Below are 27,160 nucleotides of genomic sequence, written 5' to 3' on the forward strand. Positions count from 1 at the left end.
AGCATGTAGGCTGAAATATCTTAAACAGGAATATGAAGGTTTTACAGATCTTTTAAATATGAAGCAATAAAACAGTAAATCCCAAAATGAGCTTTCCTTTCAAATATTTTGGCCGTCAATCTGTAAAACTAACTTTCAAACTCCAGATTTGCTCCTGAATAAAAGGACCACCTGCAGACAATTTCTGAGAACTTAATCTCTCAAAAACTTGACTTTTTCTTAGAGCTACAATTGGGAAATTTTTGAGAAGGCACTGTATGATGATGAAGAAACAAAAAATCCATTCCTTCCATTGGCTACAAATAACAAAAACATACAAAGACTCTTAGTACTTAATCTGTTACATAACTACTTTGATAAAAAATATTTTATTAGGTTTCTATCAGTAACATGGGATTATTAGAAAACTGCTTCTGTAGATGTAGCTTTATGGAGGACAATCATCATGAGCTCCTACAGCCATCTGAAGCCAGTAGTCCAGATTCCTAAAAATTACAAAGTTGTACAAGTTCTCTCCTCCTTTGTGGAAACCATGTTCACTTTCTCTCCAGGAAACAGGGCTGTCTGCAAAGCCATGCACAGTTAAGGTCAGCCAGTAAGCCAGTTTTGGTTCACCAAAATAGCAACTGCAAGCAAGAAGACAAGATAATCAATAATTATAATGGAATAGACAGCACATTCAAATATACAGTATAAAGTAAAACAATCAAAGACACATTTCAGTGAAAATTTATTAACAGTTAAAAACCCCTCTTTAGTACACAATAAATAAGCTCAAAAGAAAATATTCTATCAGGAAATGAAGGAAAATATGAGGAAATGAAGTAAGATTGACTCTTCATTATTCCTACCATACTTTTAGACATGGTAAACCTGCAAGTTATAGCAATTAGAAAAAGTTCCAAGTTGTGAAGTACCAGTTCTGAATTTCCTACAGCATGCACTGCTTTTCAGAAAATAGAACATTCAATGAGAACAATTGCTATCAGAGAAAAAAAGACATCAGAGGAAGAAACATGGTCAGGCTATGCTTGACACAAATCCTTTCACCACTAGAAAGGAAACAGATTATAAATAATCAGAGCCAGACATTATCCATTGCTCTTAAGTAGAGAATAAAAGCCAAGGAAATTTGTGTTCCAACCCTTGCCCAGGAAGGCTTTCTGCATAAGATTTGGAAATTGCTCAAAGAATAATGATCATATTCCAGCTAAAGCAACAGCATTATTGTCACAAGTCGGTGCTACAATCAATAGCCACCAGGCACTTCAAGCATTGTCTCACACATGGAGCAAGGAGCTTCCAAAATTTACCGCCAGTAGCACTAGTATAAAATACAACAGATTCCACACACATTCATGACACACTAATATAAGGTACTTTGATACTGAATTAGAACTGCAGCTCCCCCATTCATCATTATCCAGTGTCCAACATTACAGCACTTGATTAAAAAAACTCACTATAATCTACTGTAGTGGTGTAATAACCTTGAAGTACCTTGTGATACTCTTTTTGGTTTCATAAAGGGATTTCAATTATATTTTCCATCACTAGTTAAAAATACTAAATCAGACGTATTTGAGGGCATCTGATTCTCACAGATGGGAAATTTTAAAAATGTAGTAGCTCAGTACAGCCACAGTTTCTTGGAAATTCATATGAAAAACAAAGTCATGACTAGAATACAGGGCAAGCACTTTCAAATTTGAAGTATCCAAAATTGTTTATTACTTTTTTTTATACTGATGTTCAGCATAAAAAGCTCACTTCCTAATTAAAAAGAAAGTCTTCATTTTATATATTTTACTATTTATCTCCAACAGCACTACTGAAAATTATTTAAAAGTGATTTCAAAAATTAAAAAGTGTTAAAGTACACATGTTTTAGTAATGTGCTCCTGTTAGCCCTTACCACAGCTGCTCCAATAACTGAATTATCTTCTCAGGAATTATAAAACCTGTGATTGTGCACAAGAAAGCTTTTTCCACCACTGTGTTGGGCTCAGGACAGCAGTAGGTTGATAAGAAGCTAGATGAATTGTTGTCTCTGGAAAAAAACCAAACAACAAAGCAACTAAAATAAATATACTTTAAATATTTTATAGGAAGTCTTAGTAATCAAAACTAGTATCAAACAAGTAGTCTCTGTATATTAATCAATTAATATATTAATTAATATATTAATTAATTAATATATTAATTAATTTATTAATTAATGCCAAAGCAACTAAAGACCAAGCAATTTATACAAAAGATCTCAGGGTCCTGTGCATTAACCCCGGTAAAGCTCCCAAACGCCACACAGCTGCTTGCTCACTCACTCCCCCCTAGTGCAATGGGGGAGAGAACTGAAAGGGTAAAAGGGAGAAAATGCATGGGTTGAGATAAAGACAATTTAATAAGTAAAGGAAAAGTTGCACGTGAAAGCAAAGCATGCTAAGGAATCAATTTACTCCTTCCCATCAGCAGGTACGATATGTAGCCATCTCCAGGAAATCAGGGCTTCATTGTGTCTAACCGTGACTCGGGAAGACACATGCTGTAACTCTGAACACTTCCCACTCTTCCTCCCCCCAGCTTTTATTGCCAAGCATGTCACCATAAGTTGTGGGATATCCCTCTGGTCAGCTGGGGTCTGCAGTCGTGGCTGTGTTCTCTCCCAGCCCTCTGCCCACCCCCAGCCTCCTCACTGGCAAGGCTGTACGAGAAGCAGAAAAAGCCTTAACACTGTGTAAGCCCTGCTCAGCAATAGCTAAAACATCCCCGTGTTACCAACACTCTTGGTCACAAATCCAAAACACAGCACCACACCAGTTACTATGAGGAAAATTAACTCTATTCCAGCCCAAACCAGTACATATGGGCACCCCTAAAAACATAGATAAGTCATTCAAGACTTACAACAAACATTTATCAGCATAATAGCCTTTCTACTTACAGAAATGTGCCTTAATTATTATTCAACTATTTCTCAAAATAAATTGTGCCTTTCCTTACTTAAAATGTATTTAAAGATCAAAGAAATCCTGATACTTACAAGCTAACTTGATTCAAGACAGCACCCAGCCATTCAAAGAGTTCCTCTGTACTGCAGGACTCCTCCGGCTTTCCTTGTAGGTCATTACTTTGTAACACTGGACACTGCAAGTCCCTTAATGTGCTGAATGTTATTTTTGGCTTCAGGGCCTGTATTTGGTTTTTTGAGAAGTATGACATCAGTGTTGATCCCTCCGCACCTTAACAACACAGTACCATAAACAGCTGTTATGAAACTATGAAACAAAACAAGCACTGAATACATGAAACCTTTGAATATATATACAAAAAAATGCTGTGTAAAACTGCTTTCGTGCTGTTATCTTACCCAAAGTCATAGAATCTTCAGCTTCCTTATCTTCTCTGACATAAATATTAGTGGAAGATTCAGAACTCAGTATAGCTCAGTAAATTTACTATTTAACTAACAAGCATAAATTTTCCAACAGAAAATTCAAACAGAATCAACTGGGTAAGTAATAAAATTAACCCGTTAGAAAGAGGAACTCAAGGATGTTCCTGAAAAGGAACACATGCAACAGAGCAGGAACATCATCCCAGAATGTTTTCCCTGAATAATGCAAAAGTGAGCAGGTGACTATAGGTTTAAGAACAGATTTATCAATGATGTGAAGAGGAATTCTAAGATAGTCTGGGGCACAGAGACTGAAGAGAGCAGAAAGGGGAGAAGGTAGAGAAATCAGACCGCGTCACAAATCTTTACTAGAAGAATAAAAAAACCCAAACAACAATGCTAAGTCTTCAAATGCAGTATGGCTGTAAAAGTTAAATGTACCTTGACAGACTTGTGGGAAAGTACTAGTAAGAGATCCAAACTAGCAGGTAAAATTCTAAAATCCTAACCTAAACTAAAAAACTAACCTAAGCAGACATATTGTAAACTCAGAGATATTAACCACCTTGATTTTGACACAGTAAGGTAATTGACATGGAATCAACTCTCCTAAATTTCAAATTCCATTTCAAATATGTGTGCTATTTTCATAAAGTAACAATGGGTCTCTAGGAGAACAACGTTTGAATACCACAGAAAAGGCACGTATGAACAGAAGAAATTCAAGAACAGGATAGTTAACTGCAGAATACAATATCTAAGACTTGCTGTCAAAAGATATAAACTGCTTAAACTCCCTCAGCCATATTTATATCACCAAGGAGAATCATTTGGGGGAATAGAAAAAGGAAGATTAAGCTGATCCTTTTTAGTCATCCTTCAAAAAAAGGGTTTTCCAAGTACCAAAGGGCACAGTGACAAAGACAGGCAGCCACCAAATTCTTGATTTTATATAGATATATTTAAGACTGAAGTGTGCCAGAGCAGATGATCTTCCTTCAGCCTATACTTCCTATTGGAAATTGTTCGACTAACAGGTTCAAAGAACATAAAATATCACCCTAGAATTCTTTGTAAAATATAAAAAATCATACATTTTAAATATCTGCTGCGTGTCGGAGCCTCAGCTATAGCCCTAACTTCAGGAAATTTCAAAGACTACAGTCAAGACCCCAACTGAACAATTCCTCTAGCCTACAGCATAACTTTCCATGTCAATGACAACCAGGCACATCGTCAAAGCAGTCTGGAGGCCAGCGAATTTCATCCAATAAACATGTAAAACTGTCACAGAAATTACAGCAATAGAAAACAGAAAAGATTGTTTTGCCTCTGTCATCAAAGACATGAGACACTCCATATTCCTTTTTTCTGTTCCTCTTGGTGCTGACACCACTATGTGGGAAAAAAGGGTATGAAAACAAAAAATCCTGCAGTGCTGGCCATAGCAAGAAACACCAGTTATCAGCAGAAAGGCTGAAAACAGAATGTTCACAGAGGACACGATTCTCTTGACAAAATACAGCCCTCTTTTACCCTTCCAGCAGAATCTACACCATGTCTCATGTCTATTAATCAAAATCTATAAAAGTTTTATTTTTGTCAGTACTAAGGAACTAATAGTCTTTCATGCATTATGAGTGCAAGATTCTTGCACAGAAAAGCATTGAGATTTAACTCCATACTCATGAAATGATTGACCTGACTTGTTTCGGAGATGTAAGAAAGTGAGGAAAAGAAATGCTGTTCTTCCTGAACACTGTTAACATGGGCAGCAACAAACACAAGAGACATATCTCTGCCCAGGGTCAATAAATCCAAGCATGAAGATATGCCACCTTTAGTTGGATTTATGTCACCATTTACGGTTGCAACCACCTTCACTATGACTCTTTCTTGAAGACAAGGACACAAATTGCAAACCTTTAAACAATTTCTGTATGACAAACAAGGAAGGATCATTGTCATATGTTTAGTTCTTAAAAAGGGGGAGGCGAAACATGAAGGACTAAAGTGAAACATGGGACACTCCTAAAAGAGCTTGTAAGCAGCTTTCATTTCTCAGGTAAGTTAACTCTCAGACTTGAAGAGCCAGGAAAAATGTAAAGAGGATATGGGAAAGCATTCTCAGGGACATTTCTGATATCTGTTCTTACTAGTGTGGAGACTCAAAGCAGAACAACACTAAAAGCTATACATCTATGATGAAGAAAAACATTTTTGACAGTACAGACACCTGCAGTTTTCATCAATTCTATGCAAATGCTATATATCCCTACATACAGCCTGTTCTGAGGCAATACAAACAACTGAGAACTTTGAAAATGACCCTCAGAGGAAGAACAATACTTAAGTCCCAGAAGAAAAAATAATGTAATTAGAAAACAGTAGATAAACAAATACTAGAAGACGATTTGAAATAGTATAATTTCTCGTAACAATCTCTTACTCGGCTCCAACCTCAAACAAGTGCTTGAGAATAAAGTGATAAAGCAGCAGACTGTGTGTTTCAGTGCACACAGCACAGAAATAGGGACTCTGTAATGTCCTATAACTCATGATGAAATCAAAGTTCCCTGTCTCAAGTATATGACCAGACATGTTACTTATGTGGACTAATAAAAAACCTCAAAAAATGTGTATTAATAATGATTATGTATGTCAGACATTTCTAAAGAAGAGGCAGCACCATCAAATAGGAAAATTTTGCCAGAAAGCCTGGGCAACATAAAGAAAAGGAAATGAAGTAACTAATATATCTCCTATGAATTACTGTTGTGTTCCTGAACTGAAATGTTGTGTGCGTAGTAAATAACACCCTCCCCACAACAAATAAACAAAACAAACAAAAAATCCCACCCAAACACATTTTAATCTAACTTTTCCTTCCACTAAAAATGCATATGGACAATCACTAGAAAAGAACGGTAAACTAAAAATATTTGGACTTCATGTAAGTTACATCCTAGTTTTACATTTAGTTCTTATTACCTGTATTATACCAAGCCAGTAGGAAGTCAAATTCTAAAGGTTTCTTTTCTTTCAAGGCCCAGAGCACTCTGTTATGTTTCTTGCTCTCAGGGTGAAAGCCAGCATCGGTCAAGTCAATAGTGATAACTGCAGAAAATGTACAAAAGCAACTGGTACTCAACTAAAATAAATTTTATTATTAAATTAATTAATAACTAGAAGAACACAAAGAAACCAAAGAATATCAAATACGTCTTTACAAAGTATTTGATTATGCAAATATGACTCCCCATTATGTACATAAATATTCAACTCCTGCTGTCCTTGTTTTGATATAATCTGGAACTGCCTTCCAGTGACTGGAGGGACAGATTCCTTTTGAAATGACACTGACAGAAGGCCTTAAAAATATCTTCGTAATTATGAAAGCTATTAGCAGTAAAAAAAAACCAAGCTAGAATTTCTAACAATAAAAGCCATGTAGACAGCAATGACACTTTTTCAACAGGTTGGTTTTTTATTAGGTGAATTGGTCCATGGCTAAATTACATATATTTTTCAAACAGAAATTTCATGATACATTTTACTTCACAAACTGAATGGTAAAACCACGTCCCATTTTGCCAAAATACTTACTAGACATAACCAGTGTCCCCTTCTTAAGTTTTCATGTAACTATCTATCAAGTACTGCAAGTTCCAAAAGATTTGAGACGGCATAGTGTTCATGTCGGTTATTTATTTTTATTTAACAAAAATCACACTCAAGATGTCTCCCCTGCAGTTGTTAAAAAATTACAGCATTTTCCAGGTACTCGGTATATGGAGATTACCATTTTAAATGTATCAAACATAATACAATCCTCCCTTTCAAGCAAGCAGTCTTGGGTGAGGCTCTTCGCTGATTTTTTTTTTGTACAGTGCACAAATTTTAAACTCTACCTTAATCAGTTTAGTATTTTTCTGTTTAAATCAGAAGGCATGGATACTATGCACGGTATACAAAAATTCTTGAGTCCTACATCGCTCCAGTATAAACAACACAATAAAAACTCTGAAATTAAAAATTTTATAGAGTACTGAAACGGTCACATATTTGTTTCCTTATAGCTGCTTTATTATTTGGGAAAAAAGTAATTTTTCTTTTCAGACATTCCTTGTATTTGCACCTGGAAAAAGATGACCTAGACAATAACTAATTTCAATAAAAGGGAAGTTTCAACATCGATGGTTCAACACCCTAATAAGGTGCTCCTGAAATAAGCACTGTTAATACAAACAATACTTACTATATCTCATTGCTTTTTTGCCAGAGTACCGAGAAGGGCGACCTTGCAGTCCAAGTTCCTCATAAGTATCCTTATCCACTGATAGAATTAGTTTTCCTATAAACGAAACAAACTTTAATAGAAATAATCTTCTACTTGGTTCCCTTTGAAGTCTGCAGAGAACCATATACCTTTTACAACGTTAGCTTTGGATCAATGGCATTACTAATGTAATGCGGACTCCTTAGTTCCAGTTAAATGGATTACCAGATTAACCTTTAAAAAAAAAGTTATAACTCAATTACTGTTTTTTATCAAAAAGGTCTTATGAAGTAGAATAAGGAAAGTGTAATATTATTCCTGATACAGTCCTAGCTTTTTTGTTGTACTACTTAGTTCATTGCCTCAATCTTTCCTCTACTTGTTCCCTAGCACTTGCTGTGTCAATAGCTGAGCGCTACATTACACAAGGGCCAGATTTAGTGAACATACATGCACTGCTCAACTAAATAAATGAAAGTAGTTCTTCAACCTCCAGCAGGACTACTCACATTGAATAAATTATACCTGTTAGTGATGAGCAACTATGTGCTGGAACAAGTCCACTCCTATGTCCACAAACCAAATCTGGCAGTTGCTGCTTGGTACAGAATTTCACACAACAGCTCTCTGCTACAGTCTTTGGGTTCTACTGTACAAGTAAGAGTATAGCACAGAATACAAACAAATCAGGTTGTCACTGAAGAGTTCACACAGTGACATCACCAGGAACTGTAACACTGTCTCTGCATTAATTGTGCATACCTTGTAATAACTGTATCAAACAAACTCAACACCACTGTCAAGTATCCATTTTGCTAGGACTGGGTTAACAGACACATAAAAGAATTCTTCTGAAGAATCTGAATTACTTATGCCCTCATGGGCACCTGTCATATTACAGTGACTTAGGCTAGAGGGCTGACAGACCAACTTGTATTTCTATAATATCTGAAATACTGTTAAACAGAAATAAGACAATGTATTTGAAGCCCAAAATAGCTTCGTTTTCTCTGCATGTAAAATTCTACCTGGGATGTGTGATGTTTTATCATGTTTTGTCATAAAATGTGATACAGCTGAAACAGACTTTTAACGGGTTACATAATTCTTAAGGAATCACGGAATCATCGAAGAATGATTTGGGTTGGAAGGCACCTTAAAGATCATCCAGTTCCAAGTCCCTGCCATGGGCAGGGACACCTTCCACTAGACCAGATTGCTCAAAGACACATCCAGCCTGGCCTTGAACACTTCCAGGGATGGGGCAGCCACAACTTCTCTTGGCAACCCATTTCACTGTCTCACCACCCTCGCAGTAAAGAGTTTCTTCCCAATATCTAATCTAAACCTACTCTCAGTTTGAAGCCATTCTCCCTTGTCCTCTCTCTACATGCCCTTCTAAAAATTTCCTCTCTGGCTCTCTTGCAGGCTCCCTTTAGGTACTGGAAGGTGCTCTAAGGTCTCTCCAGAGCCTTCCCTCTCCAGGGTGAACAACCCCAATTCTCTCATCCTCTCCTCATGGGAGATCATCTTCATGGCCCTCCTCTGGACTCACTCCAGCAGGTCCATATCTTTCCTGTGCTGGGAACCCCACAGCTGGATGAAGTACCCAAAGTGGGGTCTCACAAGAATAAACACCTAATATTTTAAAAGTGCTCCTAAGCAGTGCTGATGACTTTCTGTTTTGGCACAAATTCTGTCTTAAAGATCAGTAGGAAACAAGAAGTTGGAATGCAATGTTTTCACAAAAATAATCCTCTGTAGCAATTCAATTACGATTGAAGCATTGACAATTTGACTATACATAAGCAAAGCTGCTTTTAAATTTCCTTTATATTAAATAATTTAACCACATGAATGAAGAACAAAATTAAAATTAATATTTTTCCAATTCAAACTTATTTCTAATAAAGTTAGCAAGTACAGTAAGCCTTATTTTTCAGTTTACATCAACCCAAATGAAAAGAAAAAACCCAACAGACCGCAATTGATACATACTACCAAAAACAAAACAGACCCCCATACCATTTGGTAGCAGAGCTGCAGTATTATCTTGATCAATTTTTGTATTATAGGTAAGGGCGTAGCATGAACCTTTAACAGCAAAGCAGAAAAACATGAGATTACACAGTTTTTAAAGACAGACATGACAATATAAGCAATTCACCCCAAGATAACCAAACATTGCAAATACCATTTGAATCACTCTAAACCCTTGTGTTTTCACCAAGTAACTTTCTTCCACCTTCTCAAGCAAAACAGCATTGTTATTATTTTTATAAGCCTTGGACTGGCAACATTTTAAAGGACCTATAATATGGATAACATTAACAATATGCACCAATATGAAAATACTTCCTTCCGTTTCACCTGTGACTCTCCCCGCTCAGTGTACAGAAAACTCAATTTTTTTCCAGATACATTCCTATTATCAGATGACACAAAGACAAGAGGGAAGACACATTACTAAGTATATTTTGTAGCATTATCTAACTAAATAGTTTTTGTTTTTAAAATAGAAATGTCAGATTCTGGGAACTCTGCACACAAATGTCATATTGCTTCCAGAAAACTACTGGCATAAAAGAACATTAATGAGATTAAAGGAAGTAAGAAAAGAGTCCTGCATTTAGCAAGTAATGGATCTCTTGTTCTCCTATTTCATCTGCATGTTCTCTGTCCTCCTCTCTTTTCCTTGTAAAGTTTTTTTGTTTCTCCCTGGCTATCAGCTGAAGGTTACAAGAGGTATCATAAGCCAAAGAAGTGGGTCCTGCAAGATGAAAACAATGTAGTCTGAGTATACAACAGCAAGTTGGCTGGGCAGAGGCTGTATCTTTCTTCATATCCTCTTTACTCCTACTGTGTAAGGATGAGCTACTGCAGCTCCATTAGCACAAAACAAAAAAAAATAAGGGAGCATATTTTTTCTCTTGCCTGCTGTGTAACACAGCTAGCACAGCTCTTCGCTGAAGTATGAAGGAATGAGAATGGGAGAAGGGAGCCGATTTCTACAGGAATCTGCATAAAGATAAGTTGTGGAAGAAACAGGTGTGAGGACACATGGAAGCCCTCTTGATATCTGGCTTGCAGAATTAAGACAGAATAGGGAGAAATTAATAAGCAACATTCATAGGAGTTTTGGACCCAGTGGGTGTAAACAAATGCTGACATACCACAAAGTAGAAAAAAGCAAATAAAGAAATTCATGCAGAATTTGCTTAGTACTTTTCCTTCCCTTCCTTTAAAATATTTTTCAGAATAAAAAATAATAAATGGATTTTCCTGTGCTATGAAAAAAATACACTATTACTGCGTCTGTCATGTTCTGATTTCCTCCTTACCTTTCTTCACGAAAGCATCAATGAATTCATGAGCGACCAATTCATGAATGGATAAATTCCTCACCAGGTAGTACTCTCCAATATCTGCAATTGTGCTTTTCAGCACTTCAGGTAGCAGGGCACATTCCGGGATCAAAAATGATACCTATTAGGAACATATTTGTAATGTAAATCCTATGTAAAAATCTGTTCTGGGAAAAAATCCAAACAAATAAAAAACAAGGAATAAAAAAAAAAAACACCTTCAACTTTTCAGACATCAGTATATTATACCAAAATGAGGAAAAAGGTAATATGAGGTGATTGTCTTCAAAATGTATCCATTTGTGTAAAGTCTCAAGGTACACCCGATACATTATTTGGGTTTTTTTCTTGCATTTTATATGCTATACAACAGTATTTTACATGTTATGTAAAGACACGACTGTACACAGCATGAGTTAACAGAATCTCGTTTCACATCATTATACATTTAGCTTAATGTCACACTGGAACACTTCCTTCAGCCCTTGCTGCCCCATTTGTTGAAGCAGTTGTAACTAAATAGGTAGGCTAAGCATTTATGTAATCTTAGTGGAAAAGCAAAGACCAAAGCAGAATTAGTTTTGAATCAATACATTCTCCTCTGTAGAATACTTCAGAGGCCAGAAGAGCAAACACACCACCAGAACGATACTTGAAGACAGGCTTACAATTTTCAAATAAAAGTCACGAGACATACAGTAAGGCTACACCTTCTGTAGCAGCCTTCTAATTTAACATAGGAAACTGATTTTCAACAGGGATCAGCACCCAGCTTTTCTTAATAAACTCAGTATTCAGTCCTTTGGTCCAATTGCCTACCTTCAATTTACTTTTGGCTTAAAACCTTTCTGGTACGTGTTCCATACTCAAAAGAACCCTTCAGTCCAGCAGATCAGAGAAAATAAGGTTATTACATGGGCAAGTATGAAGCTTCCCAAGCAGCATAAAGGTCTGTCCCCTTGCTCCTCCCTCCATCCCTCAATAAACTTCTTTCCCAAAGCTCTTCGAGAACAGGTACATATCTCCCTTGGCATGGATGTAGAAGAGAAGCAGGGCTTCTGACAGATAGGCTGCCTGCCACACCAGTAGAAAGCTTTCTAATTAGCTGCTAAGAAACATTACTAAGGAATTTTAGGAGGAATTTTTTCACAGAAAGGGTTATTAGACATTGGAATGGGCCACCCAGGGAGGTCACAAAGTCACCATCACCTGAGGCGTTTAAGGAAAGACTGGAGTGAGTGCAGTGGTCTAGTTGACATGGTGGTGTTAGGCCATAAACACATACAGTAAAGGACTCTGATGATCTGAGAGGTCTTTTCCAACCTAACTGATTCTGTGATTCTTTGAAACCGCAAGAGGGTCTGACTGGAACTTACAACAGTCAAAGACACGAGAGCAAGCTGCCAAAACTGGACTTCCCAACACTGAGGTGTCCAAAACAATGGAGCAGTTGACCATTGCATCACATGACACTTTGGCAGAAGGAAGGACAAAATGCGAGAGGGCTTTCAGGTTGCCACCTGCAGCCAGGCTTCAGCCAAGGCCTCCCTCTCTGCTGAGGGAGCCCCTCAGCCCCTCCCTGCTTGCACTGGGAATCTGTGGGTGCTGCTCCCCGTGGGACTTGCTGGGTAGTGCTGACAAAGCGCTATTACTTCTTCCACTGGCTCATCCTCTTCTCCTCCTTCTATAGGTTGGACTCGATGACCTTAGAGATCTTTTCCAACTTAATTGATTCTGCGATTCCTCGTGCCAGTGCCGTCTTTCACTCTTTGAGGCGCTGCGCCAGACCACAAACCCAGCGGGGGCTAATTTCTCCCCTTCCCCCCCAAAAAAAGAGGCACGCGGGCCACTTCTGGCACGGACCGAGGGACCCTCCAGAACACGCAGCCCGGCGCGAGTGAAGCACCAGCGACGCGCCCCTGGGAGCGGCTGGCCGGCAGAACCGCCAGAGGGGAGAGGGGATCCCTGAGCCCCACCGAGGCGGCCCGGCAGCGTCTGGCAGCTCCTTTCCCCTGCTCCCTCCCTCAGGATGCTCAGGACCGCCCCGCCCCGCCCCGCCGGGCTCGCGCCATCCCGCGCCACTCACGCGGCAGCTGTAGGCGTGGTCCCGCACGTGCGCCGCGTGCCGCGAGCGCGGGTGCCGCGCGTGGCCCTTCTCGCACACGAGCAGGTGCCGCGGCGCCCGCGCGAGCTGTGCCGGCATCTTCCCAAATCCTGCCGCTCCTTCTTCCTCCTCCCCCTCCTCCTCCTCTGCCGACCGGGAGAGGCCGGGAGCCTGCAGGAGGGCGGGGAAGGGGCCGTGCCGTGAGGTCACGTCCGCCGGCTGCGGCGGCGCAGCTGCTTCCGCCGTGGAGCCCGCGGGGTGCGGGCACCCTCCCTCCGCATGTGGGCGATCGGGGCTCTCGGTCCCCGCGGGGCCCGAACAGCCCCGGCACCGGTCGGGCAGCGACACCCGCACGGCTGCATGTGCAGCTGCGGTAGTGAGCGATGGTTAAAGCATGTGCGTGTCAGCGCCCAGAGGGAGCTCACGGGAGCTGGAGGGGGACACCTTACGGGGGCATGCAGTGACAGGACAAGGGGGAACGGCTTCAAACTGAAAGAGAGTAGGTTTACATTAGGTATAAAGAAAAAATTCTTTGCTCTGAGACTGTTGAGGCATTGGAACAGGTTGCTCAGAAAAGCTGGGGATGCCCCATCCCTAGAGGTGTTCAAGGCCGGGGTGGATGGAGCTCTGAGTAACCTGGTGTAGTGAACGGTGTCCCTGCCGACGGCAGGAGGGTTGGAACTGTATAATCTTTGAGGTTCCTTGCAACCAAACCATTCTGTGACTCACAAGTTGCTCTGCAGGTATTGAGGGGCAGTGTTGAAAGGGCCTCAGGTGTCCTGAAAGCTGCTTAGTTAAGCAAATATTGCACAAGGGCCATGAGATAGGGCCCTGCCTCCCATGTGTTGTCTCACTGCCCCTTCTGCACATTGTATATTTTATACAAAGAACGCACAAAAATTTCTTTTCTGCCTTTCTGCAGTATTTCTTCTCCCGATCCCCTACCTTCATGGCTCCTGATTTAAAGTGGTACCAAGCAACTTTCTTGGTAGTTGCTGTTTCTGTACACTGTATGAGGCTGTATGTAACCTTACCTTAAACACCACTCAAGTCTGTTCACCAAAAGTCCATCGAGCTGGCAAACCTGACTCTTGGTTTTGATGCCAGTTTTACAACAGTTGTTCTAGAGATCTCAGGCTTGCCCTATGGAGATTTTGACCTGCTATTTCTAGATGAGACACTCAGTGTTAATGCTCAGGTGTACGTGAGTGATTATTTCTCTCAAGAGATGCCAAGGGGAAAAGTTTCTTCAATGTATATTAGTATAGGAACTTTGTTTAGTGAAGAAAATATAGGTTACAGTAAGGTCATTTGTTCCAACAACTGCAGTGTTACACAGATATGAACCATCAACTATGCTATGACTTTACGCATTCACCACCTACATATCTTGGTGGTTTGATACCGTAACTCGAGCTCTCTCGCTCACTGCCTGGTCAGGTATTGCCTGTTTGACTGAGGTAAGCAGGTAGCAATTTGGTTTTCTAGATGTTCCAGGCTGGTGAATTTATGTTACAGCTCCAGCTTCAGCAGCCAATAGGCCCAGGCTCCACTTCTAGCACAGACTGCAGTTTCCTGGTGCTCTGTCTATGTTTGAGTCTGCTCCGTGTTGCTGGCTTAGTAGCTATGAACAGTTTGCAGTGTGCAAAGGCCAATCCTTGCAAGGTCTGTGTTACAGAGCCGTGATTGCCTGATGGAAGGGGGAATGCTTGTTAGGCTGATTCAGACCCACTTGTTTCAGGGCATGTGCTTTCTGAGTGCTTGTGGGCTGGAGTGACATCAGGATGCTGCTGCTCGGAACTTGGTGGCTTGTATCCTCCACTGCGTGAGGCTGAGATGAAACCACACGTCACGAAGTCACTGGCTTATTAACGCCTGTGGAGGAGGGCTGAATTCTGCACTCACATTGCCTGTATAAATTGGATTGATTGGATTATTATGAATTGAAAAAAGGCTATGTAATCACGGTAACCTTCTAATTTAAAGCATGCAAACATTAATGGGAAAAGCAGTACAGGATTAATGTCAGTTATTACCATACCCGCAAGCAGAAGCCTCTGTGTGCAGATCAGCATCACACTGTGATGATCAGAAAGCCTGTTCTACTACAGGGGTGAAAAGTTCAAGCCTCTGATCAATAAGCCCAGGGAGTCAGGCAGGAAATTCAGCTGTACTCATACTCATGTGGAGGTGGGGGGTTTTGTTTTTGTTTTGGTTTGCTTTTATTTGTTTTGTGGGGGTTCTGTTGTTTGGATTTTTTGTGAGCTTCTCTATGCTAATAAAATCTATGCTTTCTGCTAGAGATACAAAAGGATGGGAAAAGAAATGAGACGTCGGGGAAGGGTCAAGAGAATCAAGATTCATGGTTGCATATTAAGTCAGTATTTTATGGATTCTGGCAGGAGTGTAGTTCACTGCAGCTCAGTGAAGCATGGAAGGATTCACATCACTGTTAGTTCATATGTCAGGCAATTAATCTTGACCCACTCTTACTCATATATGTTGGCTGTTCTGTTATAGAGTATGTGTGTTTTAGAGAACTCCCTGAAGATACTGAACTACATAAAAAAAATCCCACTTATCAGTACAGTAGTCTGTGCTGCAACATACAGAATTTCCCTATCTTTAAATTATATATGTGTGTGTGTGTGTGTGTGTGTGTGTGTATGCTAATTGTTGGTTAATGCTGACATTTTTATAGTGGATGTTACAGTTTTATGAGTAATTTGGTATGGAATTTCCATATATTGTATAAAAACTCAAACCTTTTAAGCTCTAAATAATTTAAGATTTAAAGCTATCACAATTTTCCCAAGGATTTCAAACCTGTGACAGGGTAATGCAGTTCTACAGCAATTCAGTTTCTGCTTGCTTGAACAGGCTGTAGTAAAGAGGAGAGGATTGCCTTGAGGCAACTTGTGGTAATAGCCTGGAATAGAGAAGGATCTCAGATGTTTCCTGAGACTGGTGAAATTCAATTCTGTTTTTGTATCAAATGACAGAGTTTGGAAAGAAAAGTCTGATCTTCACATAATGTACAATATCTCTAGTTGTGAAGTCCAGCTGCTTCTTGCATATATTTTTTTTTTCACTATGGAAGAACTATCTTAGCCCAATCTTTCTGCTGGATTTTCTGATTTTAAAAATAACATTATTAAGAGACTTAGAGTTTCATAAAATCAAATATAAACAAATTATCACAGTATTTTGAAATTGGTTTGTGCCTTTAAGATGAATCAAAGTATTTTTCTTTTCAGTCACTGTTTTTTCTTTCTTAGATTGTGTTGACTGCAGAAGACAAAGAAGTTGTCTTAATCTTTTAACCTTGGCTATTGTAATTAGTGCTTTGCAAAACAAACCAAACTGATACCTCTGGTGCCATGTCTGAAATTAATAAAGCGCATAAGACTGAAATCCAGCAATTTACTTGATCAGTATCAACTGTTTTTTTCGTTGAGGAAAGTGGAATATGTGGACAGCTAGTTTTATACCCTCTTTTTTACACACTTCAGTCCATATAGTCAGAGCAGTGATGGACTATAAAAAAAATCTCACTCAGACTTGTTCTTCAAGGGGATTACAGACAAAGCTCTGCCAAGCTACTCCAGAAATCAGTTGTTCAAGCCAGGAAGAATACTGAAAGCTAACCGTAGACAAAGTGGTTGGATTTGGTTTAAAATGCAATTAAAAAAACCCAAACAACCAACCATCTGATCTGTTTCCTTTAGAGTTAAAGCCACTGTAATCTGGGAAACCTCATACTCACTCAGTTTTGTAGTATTACAGTGGGAGAAGAAATGTGAGGGATAATTCCTTCAATAAGGTTCTAGGGAACAGAAGTGTATTTCATCTATATTCCAGCAGGGTCTTCACCTCCACTTGCCTCCTAAGGATCAGATTTTTGTCAGGAACCTGCATGGTACCGGGGAATTATCATGCACTTTCTGTCTCCTCCTAAACAAATCAATTGGCATTCACATTATGGCTAATATAAGGCACATGCACTCTGTTCTCTATTCGCACTTCCTTGCAGTAGGTAACAATCTGTGACCATGTTCCTCTGGTTCCCCCTTCATCTTCTGGGAAACATCCTCGGGAGCACTTCCATACCCACCTCGACTTTCCACAGGCAATAAATATGTGTCCTTCTCCTTGTCCCATTAAAAGATGGTGAAAAACTGCTGCCTTTTCCATTGCTAAGGTCTCTTCTCCTGGCATTACATATGAGGCACCATTTCTCCTCAAATTGACTAACCAATTACCATGATCGTGTTAAACTTGCCCTAGCAGTTTTGTTTTCAATCTGTACATAATTTTTCCAGTTATATGAATTGGTGTGCTAAAGGATATTAGTTATCCCTGCACAAGTTATCTTGATAGTATCCTTAGAGCATTTAATTTCTAGAAACACTAGTGCTGCTCCTAGGATTGCAGCAGATCACACTGTTACTTTAATATACTGTCATGAAGATTCAGAATGCAAAGCAAAGAGAAAATAAAACTAAGCAGTCCTTCCTGTACACACCTTAAAAATAATTTTAAAAAAGTGTGTAAATTTAGAAGTAGAATGCATTTTCTCTTAAGACCAGTGCAGAGTACTTTTTTCCTGTCACAAATCCAGCTTCCAGACTGCTTCAGGGAGAGGATTTGCCATTTGCAGCAGTAAATCAGTAATATTTCCTGTACCTGTTATTGTGCAGTCCTTTGTATGTTAGTGCATATTGGTAATAAGTATTTTGATTGTCACTGGCATTTTCCCCCCAAAAAACTGTTTCTCTGGCACCTCCAAACCATAAAAGTTCCCATGCTGCACTTCATACTTCTGCAGCCTCATGTGGGGCTGGCTGTAGGTGTTTCCACCGAGGATGGACAGAAAAGTGTGGCCCTGCAAGTTTACAGGGGTAAAATTTCAATCACCCTTTTACCATGCAGCCTCTGAGTCATGTGGTTGCTGGGTTCAAGCAAGGAGAAGCTGGGTTCAAGCAAAGAGAAGCTGCCAGCAGAGGCAGAAAGCCGCAGAGACAGGAGGCTGTTCTCTGAGCCAGCTGGAAGCCTGTTTCCCCATGGCTGGATGGAGACCTTGTCTCAGCCACCCTGCCTGCACATAGGTCATCAAAAAGCAGCTACTGGAGTGCTTAGATTCTCGATTTCTCTCTCCAGTATTATTTACAAAATCAAGGAACAAAAACTGTGTAGTAATTTAAAATAACCCAAGATTAAAAAAACCCGAACAAACAAAAAGCATGATCCCAGATAAGAGTAGTACTTTCAGCAGGATCTAAATGTTTAGGGACCGGTGTGGCATTATCAAAAGTGAAGGACACAAGTTTAAAATTAGAATTGTACATTTCATTCATTTGAGCAAGATTCAAAGTTTTAGTCTAGAAATACACTAAAAAAATTATCCCTGCCCCCACCCTTCTACAGTGCTTGACAGCAGCTAATGTTTAACTGGCTAACAGGATCAGAGGAAGCAAGTTTGGTTCAGGAAGTATTGAAAAGACTGTGTGAAGGTAACTATCAGATTAATGTAAATACACACATGTATATGACTATAAACACATAAGAATATATGAAACACGGAAGCATAGATAAGAGTATAAACATATTTTAGACTTCACTGGTTGCCTGGAGGATTAGAGCTCTCTGCAGAACATACTGAAAGGTCACCATCTCACTGCTTTTATCCACTGCACTTAAATGTGAAAAATAAAGAAAGCGATTTGCATCTTGCAGTTGAATGCTACTACTTTTACGGGTCTTCCTGTTCTGTCGTATGAATCAAGAAATGATGATTACATGGATTCAATTGTAAACCACAGTGATAAGACACCCCCTGAACATACGGCAGGAAAGAGACATAGAATTTTACATAGACTCATTAATCTGCAAATTTGAAAGTGACACAGGCTTCACAGTTAAATAAAAATCCTCTGCATTCAGCCAAGGTAAACCTTTGGAGTGAAAAGGAAGGAACTTCTTTTGGGGAATGAACGCATCCTTCTTGTGGGAGAAGTAAGAAATTCCATTTCTTCTTCACTTGGTGGGATAAGTTGAAAACAGCATATAAAAATAAGTGAAATTAAATGCAAGGAGACAGAGCAGGGTGTGAATGGCACCGCTTCTTCTTCAGGAACATCTTTATTTTGGAAACAAAGTGTCTTCTTTCAAGTGAAATTCCTTACAAGGAGTGGCTACTTCTTGAAGTATTTTCAAACTGAAGTGAGTTGAGTCCTTCTGCTTCACCGAATAAAAAGATAAACAACTCAGTTTTGGCACCATTAAGTTGCATTCACAGTCTATCATATTACAGAGACATTAGAAATGATGCACTGAATCATGGAAGTAGCAGCCTTTAAATGTCTCCTCAGTTTGGTAGCAAAAAGAAATAGGAGACGTGGGATTTGTCCTTTTGTTTTAGTTGGATATGAAAATGGAGACAGAAGCAGTTACAGCAGATTAGTATCCAGATACCAGCAAAGGAAACATATTTAGCTAAACTTATTCTTAAATATAAAAATGTGAACTACGTATTATCTGCAGATGGCTTGCAAAAGGAACTGCCCTGAATTGTGCCAAGCCAGTACTAGGAAGAAAGAGTTTAAAAGAACTTTATTAAGGTTGCAATTCCAATTCATGATGATATGAATCACGATAACATTCTTTGATAAGATTTTAATGCCATGATCATATACTACATACATGGCTGGAGAACTTAAGACTTCATTTGCTTCAAATTACAAAGAATGCAAGAAGGCAAAGGATGGTCCTACCATGGAGGCAAGTGATTTTCTGGCCTAAAGGGACTAAATTTTATTGCTGCTCCTGACATTAAGCATCTAGCAGTGCTATGCAAATTGCTTAAAATAACTTGGCTACCTGTTGCATGTTGCTAACTTTGTATCCCAATAACTCAAGCAGTCAGATTTCAGAGGTACTGAGCACTTAGAGCTCTAGCTGAAATCAAAAGGAGTGATGCTCTGAGTCCATGAAAAATATTCTATACTCATAAGCAACTTCAACAGTCAAGTTGCACACTTCCAAAATGAGCTCTTAGAATAAATTGACACTTTTTACCTTGGCCTTTCCACAGCTCAGCTTTCTAATGGTAAAATCAGGAATACTTCATCTCATAGTAGTCTACTATTTTGGAGGCACTTGAAGATACTGTGAGCACAACTGGAGATCCCGTGAGGAAATCCAATCACATCTCCAGAGCAGGACTGGCACACTGTTCAGTAAGTAAGGCCTACAGCTACACTTTGAGCTCTGTAGAGAAAAGCAGTGACAACACTACTGAGCAGCTGTCTATCTTGTGTGCTTAATGAGACAGTCCTGAGAGAAAAATGGCCTAAAATGCATAATTAAAGGCTGTAACCTAAATGATACGCTCAAAAAAATAAAAAAGGGCTGCATTAAGGTTATAAAAGCAATGTGACTTGGGGCAATTTTTAGTGTATTGGTGCTTGAATCTGTATTTCCATCATTCTTTTAAGATGGATTTTTTTTTTTAATTGAGTAATTAATACTAAGCTCTGGTCTACTCTAAAAAAAAGTAATGATGCATTGATTTGATGAAATGCAGCGTATTGCCCTTTAAAATGTGGGCACTACAAAAGAGTGCACAAAGTGTATTTTTTTTTACTGAGTTTGCAGGACAAGGTTTATGTATATCTGTGTTTAAGATTGTTGGATTTTAGCACAAATGTGGGCTAGGATACTGTCTTGAGAGAAATTGCTGTGGCTTCTTGAAGGAGCAGTAGCTCCTTCATGAATTTGTACATGAATTTGTACATGAATTTGTACATGAAACGAGGCATAGAATTTCAGTGGCTACACCTAGTGCCATTTACCCAATTAGTTTTATATTTTACAATGCTTATAACATTTTATAACATCAGCTTGGGGTAACGTGTCTCCCAACCCTGCAAAGCAGTAACTTTGCTGAATTTACTCAGATGTTGCATGTACACAGATATTTGCAAATAAATACTTCCTAAAATTATTTGTAAGCTTAGGTCAAATTATTTTACCTGGCCACCAGCATTTTGTTCAGCAATTCTTTGCAAATAGCCAGTATAGGTGTTGGTCAACCTGATCTTTTATTTTTGCTAAGCTGTTCTGTGCATCCAGGTTCCTTCATTGCTTTTGTCCATGTCTACAGTTTTCATAGCTGAGGTGGTAAGAATATAGTGGAGGCAGGGAAGAAGAAAACACCTTCCCAAAATTTAGTCACTTTACTACATAAGAAATTGATTCAAGCATCTACTTTGTTTTCATACTAAGATGTTGCAAATCTGTTACAGCTAGAACAGTTCAAGTTTTTTTTTTTCAAGACATCTTTTCAACAAAATTGCCATCTGGTCATTGAAGAAAAGTTAATTTATTATAAAAAGTAACTAACTGAAGAATGGTTTATTTCCTTATTATGACACACAGCAATATTCTTTTTAATACCTCTGTAAATGTTCCATGAACTGTTATGTGACAGGTTCAGCAGCAACCTTGACTTCACATTTACACACCTCCTCCTCCTTCATCCTTTAACCAGTGATTTCTGCCTTCTCTTCTCCCCACTCCAGGCTGCAGCAGATCACCTCTTGAAGTGTGCTAATGCACCCTTTCATTTCTGTATGATGATCTTTTCCTGTCCCAGATTAGTACCCTGACAGTACCTTGTATTGAAAGGCTTCAACTGATTTGCCTCAAATAGAAAAAGGTCCTGATTTTAGAGTGTTTTCCAATCTTAAAGTGTTAGACAATGCTGGTTCCACTTGCACAACAGGTGATCTTTTACACATTACTTCAGTTTTTCATGTTGCTGCTGAAGAGGAATGTATTTACAATTAGATGAAATTGAAAAGCAATTGCAATCAACCATGCCACCAGATGGAGCTTCTTTTCTGCCTTTCCTGATGAAGGTGCTGAACCTATGGGACTGTAGCTGTATTTATAGTCAATGAAATAAAAAACACTCTTTTTATTTTTACTTCTGGTGATGCAGGACAAAGCATCCCTGCCTTCATAGATAGCTATTTCAGTGACTTCTGTTTGTATACTGTTAATGACAGCTATTGTGCCAGTCCTTTACTTTTGCAGCATTAGGCTGTGTCATGCAGTCTTGCTTCTTGTTCATGTACTTGAGAGTTTTCAAGTACAGGCTTACTTTTTAGAGTAGGACACTAATATTAAACCAGCATTTCTGCTCTTTTTTCTTTCCTACTGTAACAACTATTAACATTCTTTAGAAAAGCAAATCTCTTTTTATTCACCCCACTACAAAATCTATTTTATTCACTGAAATTCAACTCTGAAGTCTCTTTTTTGTGCTTTAGCAGTATTGTATTTTGTTACAGATATCTAGTCACTGGTATATATTTACATCAACTGAAGTTATGATGTTCATAAGTCATGAGAATCGATATAAATGACTGTCTCTCTTACAGGATATATTCTATCAGATACCTGTTTTACTATCTGTTATCATAGCTGAGCAATTGAGGACACACTGTAACTGAGGCTGTCCTTGGGAAATGCAGAGAGTCAGGGTTGAATTTACTCCTTTTCTGACAGTTTAAAAAAATACACATTCAAGCATACAATTTTTAATGTAGAATTTTTACAGCAAGATTACTCCTCTGTTTTAAGCCAAGTGAAAAAAAATGGGACTGACGTACAACTTACCTGTCTTGTCTGCGATTGCTGGACTGAAAAGGTTGGTCTGCATTTGCCAGCAGTTATTAAAACAGGCTGTATTGCACAACTCTGTTTTCCCAAAGGACAGGGAGGTATCTGAGCTGATGAGGTAAGGTTAGCATTTCGTTATGCCACGTCAAACGCAACTCTAAAGACCAGCAGGGTTTTGCCAGCCAACGTCATGAAGGTCCTTCTGACGAGCTGGCAAATTCTGTTGTCGTAGGAGAGACCAAATGAGTTCGTGCCACTATTGATTTTGAGTGAGTTACACACCTTGCTGCTTGTAACAAACACAGAAATACAAAACAGAATTTATGTGGGTACAAGTTCATGTTGTTTTCCATTTTCATGTCTCATTTCCAATGGGTAAAAAAATCTAATGCCTTAGAGAAGGAAGAAAGGAGAGGGGGAAATCTAATGTCTCAGGCATGTAATATTCATGTGCTAACAAAGAGGTGGTCTAGAGATGTGTTGTTTTGTCATGTTTTATGTAGTTTCTAGGAGTATATTTTGGAGGGTATATCAAGCATTTGGAATTTTGGAGTGTCCTTAGACAAGAGGTAAACATATCTTCTGTCTGAATAAGTTTCTTTACAGAGTTTTAAGAAGACATTGGTTTTGGTTTTCTGAAGGCAGACTGCAAAGTGGCGGAGCAGGAGCAAAATCCAGCAATTTAAGAGAGACAGCAAGAAAAACTTAACTATTTTAATAGCCTAGCAATAGTTTTGGGGGTAGAATGCCCTTCATACCAACATACTCTGGATAAGATGGAGCTTCTTTCTCACAGAAATCCAAAGCAAGACTAGCATAATGTAGGGCAAGATTTTGATGCAAATTATATTTTTCCTAGATTGCAAAACAAAGACAACAACAACAAAAAACCCACACAAAACTCCAAACAAACAAAAACAAACCCAAACAAAAAGCCCCATAAACATAGAGGTTTTACATGTGAGAACCTGGATCCTAGTGTTCATCAGAAACTTTTGAAAGAGATGCGGTTCTGCAACTTTCTGGAGATTCACATTAAAACAAACAAAACCCCTAAAACAAAACCCTTTTCAGCTCCTATACTGTCAATACATTTTGGAAGTTGAAACCATTTTTTCTCACTGATAATCTGAACTTCTCCTTTTCAAAGACTGTTTATTTGGGGTAAATTGTTGAAATGCAACAGTAAGTCTGTAGGGAAGGCAGGATGACAGCTTGTATACGGGAGGGTTTTTTATCAGCATATAGTTTACTGACTGACAAACGCCTTAGGATTTTCAGTGTACCACGTGAATATAAAAAGTTTAGATAATACCTATAAGTATCAAAGGTATTAAACCAAATCTTGACACCTTTAAGAGCCACAAGATCCAAGCAACACTTCAGAAATCATAGTGCATAGAAGATTTTGTGCAACATGGTTATGTCACAGTTAATGCCAACTCTACTCTGAATTTAGAATCCTTTGTACCATTACTATATATTTACTTTTCATGAAGAATGGCCTTAATTTTATATCAGAGGCAGGGAAATCTTTGACCTACTGAAATCAATTACAAAACTCCATCTTCCAGGAGGTTAGCATTTCACCCAAATGAAGGGACATTCCTTGCCTTATTGCCAAATACTCAGTATTTGTAATTGAAAAGGATATTCAACATCATTATAGGAAACACAGCCATTGCTGTAGTTCAGGAAAATGGAGTAAGTATATTTTCCTGTATTTAAAGGAATCTCTACATCCCATAAGAAACATCAGACGAAAGTCTGCTGAGACACAAGAAAAAATATACAGCAGAGATCTCTAAAAGTGATTGTCTGAGCAACTCAAAGCTCTATAGGTTTGTGCTTGCTGAGCATCCTGAAGAAATTACATTTAAATCTTGGTATTTAAGATCTAGAAACTAAAGTAATCACTTCCATTTACTTGTTTCCATTTCAGTACTTTTCCCATTACAGATCTAATGCATGCCTTTTTGAAGTACAGCTGCTTGGTTTTCCTGCATAAAGAAGAAATTAGGTCTAATAATCTAACTTCTGAATAATTTCTATTCTAGTTGTATGGACCCACTGAGATTTTCATTCAGTGTTGACCATCCTCATAAATGCAGTAAACTGAAATCCCATCCTTATTAGAAACACAGAGAAGTTAAAATTTCTGATGGGATAGGGAGCATTTTACTTTTTGTTAAAAATAATTGAGAAGGCTATTAATATCCTCGCTGACATTTTTGTAAAAGGAACATGACTGTTAAAACTGGGATGAAGAACTACATAATTTTCAAAGTGAAGCAAGTACGATGCTGCTAGCATTTGGGAAAAGATGGTATTAATTTTGTGTGTGAACTGTGATAATCCCTGCATATTTCTAAATCCCTGTAAATTGTTTTATAGTGCTTAGGAGTTATGACTCATTCACATTTTCTTATAAGCTTATATTCTTTCATGGGGGATTGTCCTACAAAAGACTTAAGCGGGAAATTGGAGAGATGTCGCATATTTGAACTAGGTACATCCAAAAGTAGAATACTTTCCCCTTGGACTAACTGGGAATTTTACTAGTTTTGGATTTGAAGGTTGAAGCTAATATTAAAGGTGCATTAAAATAAATTATGAACAGTATTTGAATGGGCTTCAGTATTACATTATGTGGTTGAATGGAATCCACAGAATCCTCTCCAGTTAATTGACTCTGGGTGTCTGCAAACAAATATTTTAATGTTCATTTTGTTTTCAAATGATGACAACTATTGATCTAAGCAGCTTGATCAATTTATTAATCTGCATAGCAAATAGAGCTCCAACCCAAAATCTCCAATCTAATGAGAAATACATTCCCATGCAATCATAGTGAGAAAAACAATACCATGGATTGCTTACCAGTGATTTTTGCATTCTTTTTTAAAATTTCATTTTCAGTTTTCTTCTGAGGATGCAAATACTCCTACAAGACGTGTGTGTTGAATGCAGGATGGGATCAAGGTGGGCAGTTGGGAAACAAGATGGGGCGAAATGAAAGGTGGTACTGTGTTGATCCTGTGTGTAGTTTATGACCTTAAACACATCTGGTCCAAGCTCAGGGAATGCAAAATGCCTCCTGACTGCAAATATGCGCTCTCTCTCTCTCTGTCTCTCACTAAGAAATCTCTCTGCTTTTATCTCAACATCTTCTTTAATAACAAATGTGGTAAATTAGAAGCCTGAGATCCTGGTTGCCCTGTTCTTTTAGGAGAAGCCATTTTGAAGTATGTAACTTATCTCCTTAACTAATAACTCCTTAACGAATGTCCTCTGGCATGGTATGTTGCATAGTTGAACATCTGTTCTACAGGTTTATCTGACTTTAAATTACCCCTTGCAAAATGGTAGCAATTGATTCCAGCTAAAAATCCATCTTTGTATGCCTTTAATTGCCTGATTTTAATTATTTTCCTGCAATATGCATTCATGTTGCCTTAACTGCTTTTGCTTTATTTCTGTGAATGGTGGTTCTTTTTCGAGGCCTGTCTCCCAGAGTTATGGAACATATAAGAAATGTGTATTAATTGCTATCCTATGACTTAACTCTTATCAATATTTACAGTTGGTTTCGCTTTTTCCTGTCCCTTATTTTGCTTTAACCTTTCACATTATTCTGTAATTTCTAGTAGTCCACATGGTTTTGCCTTATGAGCAAACGGCAGATTTTTTTCCCTTTGCTGCTTAAAACATTTGTTAATGATTTGGCAAGCTGGGAAAGCTTCCACATGAGGAAGTAAGGACTGGATTCTTCATTTCTGTTTTCCTCACCATAAAATAGATAACACTTCAAGAAAATAAAGTGGTAGTGTTGTATTTTATGAAAAGGATCTAGAACATACTGTAAGTACTAAGCACCCCGATCTAAACATCATCTATCCATTTATTTTTCCTTCCAGCTTGTTAATTTTGAGGTGCCACAAGCCTCAGATAGGTGAGTCATGAGGTCTCACTTCCAGGGACAGGTGAGAAAGCGCCTGCATTGCAACCTGTTTTCATCACAGTGAATGTTAACAGGAGAGTGGCCCAAAGTTTTTGTCCCCTGCTCTCTTACAGCCACTGGCAGGTCGGGAGTGATGGTGAAAGCAGCTGACACCAGCACCTTCCCTGTCAGCAGGAAGAAGACAATCGTGTTCCTCTTTCTTGTGTTGCATCACAGACCTCAGATGAGTAACTCAGGACCATGCTCTGGGGTTTAGTACCATTAATTTGAGACTGGTTAGTTCAAAGAGCTGAAATAGTGGCACACCAGCTCACTTGGAGAGGATTAGGCAAAGAAATGCTCCTATGAAGGGGGGCAGCTCGCAGCAGAG

At 38.8% G+C, this 27,160-nt stretch overlaps 1 protein-coding gene across 2 annotated transcripts; it reads right to left on the bottom strand.

The window, feature by feature from the left end:
* Nucleotides 1-329: 329 nt before the first annotated feature.
* Nucleotides 330-13,298, bottom strand: RPP40 (ribonuclease P/MRP subunit p40). 2 transcript variants are annotated; one of them, XM_027733911.2, is made up of 8 exons: nt 13,125-13,298; nt 11,015-11,159; nt 9,699-9,767; nt 7,653-7,748; nt 6,386-6,511; nt 3,041-3,239; nt 1,916-2,050; nt 330-626 (listed from the first exon to the last, which is right to left on the bottom strand). In XM_027733911.2, the coding sequence occupies exons 1-8, from the start codon at nt 13,239-13,241 to the stop codon at nt 428-430; spliced, it is 1,086 nt and encodes a 361-aa protein (XP_027589712.1). In that variant the 5' UTR covers nt 13,242-13,298; the 3' UTR covers nt 330-427. The 2 variants fall into 2 exon arrangements, with proteins under 2 accessions (XP_027589712.1, XP_027589717.1); XM_027733916.2 differs by lacking the exon at nt 13,125-13,298 and adding an exon at nt 12,415-12,610.
* Between the last annotated feature and the right edge of the window lie 13,862 nt (nt 13,299-27,160).

This window comes from Pipra filicauda, unplaced genomic scaffold, assembly GCF_003945595.2.
Source record: "Pipra filicauda isolate LSUMZ 115617 unplaced genomic scaffold, ASM394559v2 scaffold48_size3843733_pilon, whole genome shotgun sequence".
In the NCBI taxonomy this organism is placed as follows: domain Eukaryota; kingdom Metazoa; phylum Chordata; class Aves; order Passeriformes; family Pipridae; genus Pipra; species Pipra filicauda.

What these genes read in the sequence shown, in the direction of transcription:
- RPP40 (XM_027733911.2), bottom strand. Translation starts at nt 13,241, where the DNA reads ATGCCGGCACAGCTCGCGCGGGCGCCGCGGCACCTGCTCGTGTGCGAG. An exon ending in CAAAAAAGCAATGAGATATA is followed by an intron (nt 6,512 to 7,652) that starts GTAAGTATTGTT and finishes CATTTTCTGCAG; the next exon opens with TTATCACTATTGACTTGACC. An exon ending in CAGTTATTGGAGCAGCTGTG is followed by an intron (nt 627 to 1,915) that starts GTAAGGGCTAAC and finishes TCTTGCTTGCAG; the next exon opens with TTGCTATTTTGGTGAACCAA.